The 7,333-nt window shown below is 37.3% G+C and overlaps 1 protein-coding gene across 1 annotated transcript in view; it reads right to left on the minus strand.

The window, feature by feature from the left end:
• Positions 1-7,333, minus strand: part of HIPK1 (homeodomain interacting protein kinase 1) — a 35,645-nt gene that overhangs the window by 10,840 nt on the left and 17,472 nt on the right. Inside the window, exons 7-9 of the mRNA XM_004689628.2 lie at positions 6,513-6,738; positions 2,576-2,697; positions 1,574-1,708 (exon numbers count right to left, since the gene is read on the minus strand). Coding sequence (XP_004689685.1) covers positions 1,574-1,708; positions 2,576-2,697; positions 6,513-6,738 — 483 coding nt within the window. The remainder of the gene's footprint in view (positions 1-1,573; positions 1,709-2,575; positions 2,698-6,512; positions 6,739-7,333) is intronic.

Below are 7,333 nucleotides of genomic sequence, written 5' to 3' on the forward strand. Positions count from 1 at the left end.
TTCTTGAATTTCAAACTGCAAGGCCATCATCAAGACACTGTTTTAAAAATATTTCTGCAAGTAACAGATCCACTTGTTACAAATACGGGTTCCAAACAAGAAGCCTTCAAAGCAGAGAAACTGCAAACGTCTGCTACCATAGGCAGAATTGAAAACAAAACAAAACAAAACAAAACAAAAAATAAGAGAAGTATGTTAAGTCACACCATGCGTCTTTCCATAAGCCAACACCTGCACAAGACAAAGCATGTAGTTTAATACAGAGCAAGAAGTAACATTCCAACGTGAGGCAGAAATCTGGCGTTCCAAGCGACGAACTGTTTTGACAGAGGAAGAACAAAAATATGCAAAGCTTAGCAAATGGCTAGTGCAAACTTAAGGGAAGCGGCAAAGAAGAAGTGTCAACCAACATTCCAACCTCAAAACTATAGGTGAGCAAGTAAAGTCCGGTGGGTCGGATCAATCGAGTTGGAAATATATCTGACTCCCTTATATTCGGGTCTTATGTATATGAGATAATTAATCTGGAGGTGACAAAGATTTTCAAACTGAATTAAGTCACTTTGAAAGGTGTAGAAATACCAGGACACAATAGTATCTATTAAGTTTCAAACCTGATTTTAAAATTTTAAATAATGAAATGCTGCATGACCAGTAAATAACTAACCCCCCAAGCACTAAAACACACCCAAAATTCACTCTTAGTCATCACCCTTAAATACACCTGGAAGTCCTGTCTGTCTGCCCTGTCTCTAAACCCCATACTTACTATACTTATTTCTGTACTTCATAACTTTTTGTAACAAAGTTATTAGATTTGCTTGATTTTTCTGTTATATTTTCACCTTTGTATAGTGTGATTTATAAAGCAGATAATGTCTCCATAAACCCCTAAAAATGAGCTCACTTTCATTTTAATCCACAAACAAAATAGTCTAGATGTTAAAGGGGATACTCTCACATGAAAGACAGAAGGAACCATGATCACGTGTGGCAGGTCCCTTCACGCGTTCATAGAAGGAAAGTTATTACCGTCTCACACAGCAATAAATAGGAGCATCTTAAACACTTCTACATGCACAAGTTTTAGAAGCTCAAAAGAGCAAATAAGTGAGGAAGCTAACTTGTCAAGAAGTTCAGTTTCTGGCCCTCGGAGTTTCAGGCGCAGAGCCAAACCGAAGGCCATTTCCTTCATTCAAGAACCAGAGGTAAGAGATACGGCAGAAAACAGGACAGTGCTGAAGCTCTTCTGGAGCTACCCCAAGAGCTTTCACCACACTAGGCTGGCAAAAATAACTGAGGGATCTGGCTCCTTCGAGGGCCACACCGAGCCTCAGAACCAAAGGGTGCTTCAGCAAATGTCAGGGAGAAAACAATGAGACATTAAAGACGCAGCAAGAACACAGCCACAAGATGGCACATGCTTCCATGCCCTCTGCAAAAGCTAAGTCACAAGGTCTTTTTTGAAAAATGAGAAAACCAGAATAAAACAGAACAAAAACAAACAGGGAACAAATAAAAAGAAAGAAACCAAAGAAACTCCGTTAGTAACACAATCAAGTGAGGGAATTACCAGTACAGCGGCCGTCTGTTCAACCAGCGCCGGCCGGCCGGCTGCGCAGCTCAGGGTAAAGGGAACCGCGTACTGCGGCGTGATGGTGGCTACTTGAGGGTGGAGAGTTGCTACCATTAGTGGTGTGCAGCTTCCCTGAAATGCAGATTAGGCAGGTGAGTAAAACAAACACGGAGGCAGGTTATTTGGATTCAGAAGGGTTCTCATTCCCCCCAAGTTATCACCAACGATAAACATCATTTCTTACCACCTAAAACACATGAATCAAACACAACTCTCCCTGCCAACTCTGCACAGCGCTGGCCCACGACGTGGGTCAAATGTCAAGAGCCTAAAGCAAAACATCAACAGTATGAAACCCTTCTTGGACCAGATTCAGAGGATCGGTTCTATAAAACTCAGTGAACAACTCCTTCTCACAACGTGAGGGTTTGGGATTTCAGAATTTTCTAGGCGTCACGGTCCACAAACATTTACTACGGAATTGAAAATGCATTGTTCTGGAAGTACTTCTTGAATTCCTCCACCATCTTAGTCGCATACATGGAATTAAAGTTTTAAGCTTTCTGCAGCGTGGTGAGCACAGGAAGAAAAAGCACTGTAACACCTGAAGAGGCACCTTGTTGTGCCCTGGCCTCTCAACTGTGACGGAATTCTGAGAAAGTGAGCAAAGGGGACGCTACAGAAACACAAGGCCTTTTACTTTAGAATCAAAATGTTGTCGTTTGTGTACCATATCTTCAGAGCGCCAAATGAACTTCTTCCCACAAAATTTGAGAAAATTCACTTAGAAAACAAGTTCACAACATGTGAATAATTTAGCCCTCAGGTCTAAGAAAGAACTGGCGTTTGGGAATGAATACCTGGTTCCATGGAGACACTTCATTTTTAATCCACTGAATCATAACCAAGAAAGATCTTTCTAGAACAAAATAATTTGAATTGCAATAGTGTTTCGACACTACCGAGACCTAAGAGCACCTAAGGTGCTCTGGCTTTTACCTGGGTGAGCACTCCTGACTGTATCTGCAGTGGCTGCGCCGCTGGTGCCTGAGGTACAATGGGCACAGCATTATCCATCCTCACAGGGAATCCAGAATGCTTTGCTGTTGCTTGTAATCCAGCTGTAGAAAATAACATCTCAGTTAAACTGTTTTGCTAGGTCTGGGAGTACTGTTTGTCTGGGAGGTTTTGTTGGTTCTAACTTTTCTGTTCAAATAACCCACTGCTTAGGTTTTAGTTCTAAGTAACTAAGGAATAGGAGTTGCAGAGAAAGCTGGAAGTTAAGAAAAGAGAGACTTGTGTTCCTTCAGATTAAATTACCAGAGATGTCTGATATGGGGGCAGGGAGGGAATAGTTTAAAGGGATTCTAAATTTTCTTATCCTACAAAACTTAAAACACAACACACATCCTGTTTCCATTAACATTGTAGGTCAAATCAAACAACCAAACAAAAAATGTTCACTTGGTAAATGGCATTCGCCTTTTATCCCACTAGGGGAGAAAATAAACCTTAAGTGTTTTTTAAATGTAACATATTAAAAGCAAAGACTTAAAAGAAAAAAGTAATAAAAGCAAAGACTTGAACAGAATTATATGTAAGAAAAATTATGAAAAGCTCAATAATTTATCACGTAACTTCTTGTTTAGAATATCTTAGAGGATGTTTTATCCCATGCTTCAAAAAATATAACCTAGTTCACAAATTAGTCACACATCTTATTTTTAACCAGTATGTGAAGAAATTATGCCTAGGATAAAAATATTTAAAGGCAGACATGTTGGTTTACAAAAGCTTCTTTTACTTATTTTAGAAATCTGTTCTTGTTATCGACAGCTTTCTAAAAGGCTTGCGTACCTAATGAAGAAGTAAGAAAAACTAAGAACTTTTGTTGCCTTTAAAATGTGACCATGTCTCCTTTACCTCTGTATTTAATACAATAAGTTCTGTTCACATATGCTGAGTAAATATTCCCTATAAATAGGAACATCACATTATGGAGAAAAAAGGGGCTTCAAGATATTTCTCCATTTTGCAAAAACTACAGAAGAGAGTCTTTAAAGCTTTCTTTTAGTCTATAGTACCAAACTTCAAATGTAGAGAATTTAAGTTTCTATTAATACCTGCAGCTTTTTAAAGTAAGAGTACACTTTAATAAGAATATTCTAGTAACATTTTCTAAACTATTACCAACTAATTTCTCTCAATATTACTATTCAAATATCAATCATAATTCATTTTGTTTTCAGCAAGTTAATCTAAGTTCCCATTTCAGTAAATAATTTAATAGCAAGTTGTCACATTGGTAAACACAATTTAGAAATGTACAGAGTTAAGAAATATTAGTAAAATTAGAATTAAAGCACACAAAAATGCATTTTTACAAAAAGTGCTACTAATATAAAAGGAACAAATCCAGATATCCAGGTTAAAAAAAAATAAAAAGGTCAGCTATCCTTCCTAAGGCAATGCTATCTACTAAAAGAGCTAAATGACATTAAAATTCTTGTCTCTATTCCCAGGATATATTACCAAACAATGTTACTGAAACAACTTCCAACAAATTGTTAGGGTCCAAGGAGGCAAAATTTAGGAAGAAATGTTCACTATAAAGGCTCTTCTATGGGTCTCAAAGTGATGAAGCAAAAGGGCACAAAATCACATAACAACAGTTAACACTGAGCAAAATGTATGTTTACTTTGGCCAAGTGGAACAGTATGGGAACTAGACGTTTATAGCATGGACGTACAAATGTGACTCTAAGTAAGTACTAGATTGCTGTAGTAATTTAGGCTAAGCCACAGCAGTCAAACTAGTTTAAAATTAGCTTCTTCAGGAAACAATAAGTAAAAGAAAGAATTAACCAAAAGTAACACTTTTAAAAGGTTCTCCCTGAAGCCTGCAGGATTAGTTTTGCTTTCACTTGTTCTGGTTTATTTTTGTTGAGCATAGCCTTTCAAATGAAAAACCATGGAACTGTGGAAAGAAAAGTAAAACTGTTTAACTGATGAGTCTATCTTCTAAGAGAAGCTGGCAAAGTAAAGCAGGCAGCCTGGCATATTTGGGCCAAAACCAGCAAATGGATGTGGCTGGCAAATCAATCAAGAACTCTTCATAGCTATTTGAGCTTAGATACCAAGGGGTGGTATAGACTAATGCCTCCCCCCAAAGAAAAACACAAGCTATGGGTCCCACTGCCTGGGTTCAAATTATGGTTCTACCTCTAACTAGTTATAAAGACCCTGACCAGATGAGGGAATCATAATCAATTTTCTCATTTAAAATTTAAGGATAATCACATTACTCACTTCCTAGAGTTGTCTCTCAGGGCAAATTAATCTATGAAAGGGCACTTCAAACAATATCTGGCACATAGTAACACATATTAGCTAACATCATTATCATGACCTTGATTTATAAATCCCTTTCATTTGGAGATTGTAAGATTTGCTCTAACTAGCTCTATGGGTTTTACATTTCCCAGGTAGGAAAAAAAAATCCAAAACTTTGTTAAACAGTTACCTAATTATACCAGAAGAGGTTATACCACTTTCTTTCTCTGCCTCTTCAGTTTAAATTATTTTTTAAGGAAATCAAAAGTACTGCCACATTTTTTAAGTGTCATCTGAGAAGAAGCAGACAAACTTCAGATATGAAAATTCTTCCAGTGAAATTTGGAAAAGGTTATTCACTCTGGAAAACGTGAGGGAAAGCAGATGACTAGCTGCTAAAAAGCTCAGTATAAGAACCTTCTATACACGCTGACCCAAAGTACAGAATTCACGACTACGAGCATACGCAGAAAGTATACTTGGCAATTCAGGCTAAAGTCGCATTTACGGGTTTTGAATCTGCTCCTCCGCTCTCCCTGCAGTGTCTCCCTGGTTTACATGGCTATCGCTCTCCTGTCCTCCCGGTAATTTCTCAGTCTCCCCTAGCCCCTCTTTTCCTTCTGCTTGCTCCGACTCTGTCAGAAACCAAAAAAAAAAAGAGTCACAGTCAATAAGAACTGAAGTAAAAAGATAAAAATGCTACCCGCTTCCATGTAAAATGGGTGAGAAGCCTGAATCCTGGTTTATTCCCAAAGGATTCTGACTTTGACTTTCTTTTGAGAAAGTCAAGTATGTTGTCAGAAAATATCTTTAAATACTTCACCTGTTAAATGGCTCCTCAGATCAATGAGCACACATCTCCCATGTTTCAGAAAAAAGTAACCAGATAGACTGGATTACAGAATGGGAAAATAAGGATGGATGGGAATGTGAAAATGAAAATCTTATTGCAACGCAAGGGGTAAGAGCCTCCTTCTCCAGCTGTTCTGTTCCTCTGTTGATAAGAGTGAGCAGGAACATTGCGATTCACAAGCTGAAGCGGATCATCTTAATGCCTTCCCCTTGTAAGTATCTTAGCTTGTAAAATTTTTCAATTCAGTAACAAATAATCTTTCTTTCTTAGGAGCTTAACTTTTAAGAGTAACCTAAGGGGTTTCCATATTCTTAAACATGATTCCTACATTTTACAATAAAATTAACTTTTATTTGGAATGTTGATTTTATTTTACAATGGAATGATATAGGAAATAAGATTAACGCTCTTACAGAAAATAGAGATTGGTCCAAGGTCTTAGTAAGAAAACTGCTATCAGGCAGTTGAGTTAATAAAACATTACCTGAATTATAGGTAGTAGAGAGCATCATAATTAGATAATCAATGTAAAAAGTCCAAATTTTAACACATTTTTAAAAGTTTAATTATTAAAGCTTTTTAATAAGTATAAAATTTTTATAATTTATAAATTTGTAAAGTGATTTTATAAAATAAAAACTGAACTTCATAATCTTCATAATCAGAGACAGAGTTAAAACTTGTCAAAGATCAAAACTAAACAACTAGGTATCGAATAGGTACCATGTGATACAGGAGTTTCCCACTTACTTTGAAAAGCAGGTGGGCATACAATAAATGTTTGTTGGAATGGATCTGTCTGAGTACAAATCTGGGTGGTTCCAGGCTGTAAGGAAACACCCTGCTGGGCCACTCCAGGAACTGGGGCTGCAGATGAGGGGTACAGAGCTGACTGGTAGTTAAGCAGTGAGACGTCTGAATTGGCCAGAGAAAGAGTAGCAGCTGCTGCGGTAGAACTGGAAGCTAGAACACTGGCCTAAAAACAAAAAGGTTACAGTTGAATACTGGTATAAAGTAGAGACTATAGCATTCATTGTTTCACACAATTTACCCAGGAAAAACTTAAAAGTTTTAAAATGTAATATTAACTGTCTTTGAAATATCTCCCTGAAGAAATTCCCTCAATCTCTAAATAAAAGGCATACAAGGTAAAATAGCAAGTAATATATCAAAAGTGGTCCTGTACTGGCTGATGCTATCTAAACCTCTACAGCTCTTGAGTAAAATTGCTGGGTGTGAGGTCTCACCAAATATTCTTCCATTTAAAAAGCAGAACTTGCTAAGAAAATAGAAGCATACATCTTCAGGAAACAACTTAAATCTAACTATACGTGTCAGATTTAAATGCAAAACAACTTTTAAGGTAAATCATTGGAAACACCAACCAAAACTCAAAGAGTGGACTTGTGTTTGGGGATGGAGGTGAGGGGGAGCAAGGGTGTAGAAACTTCAAGTTATAAGATGAATAAGGTTCTGGGAACCTAATGTACAGAATAGAAGAAAAATTATTGGAAGCACACTTCAAGTCCATTAATGGAGAGATATCTGGCTAAAGTGTGTGTGTGTGTGTG

This window comes from Condylura cristata, unplaced genomic scaffold (genome assembly GCF_000260355.1).
Source record: "Condylura cristata isolate star-nosed mole 26May11 unplaced genomic scaffold, ConCri1.0 scaffold00026, whole genome shotgun sequence".
Lineage (NCBI taxonomy): Eukaryota > Metazoa > Chordata > Mammalia > Eulipotyphla > Talpidae > Condylura > Condylura cristata.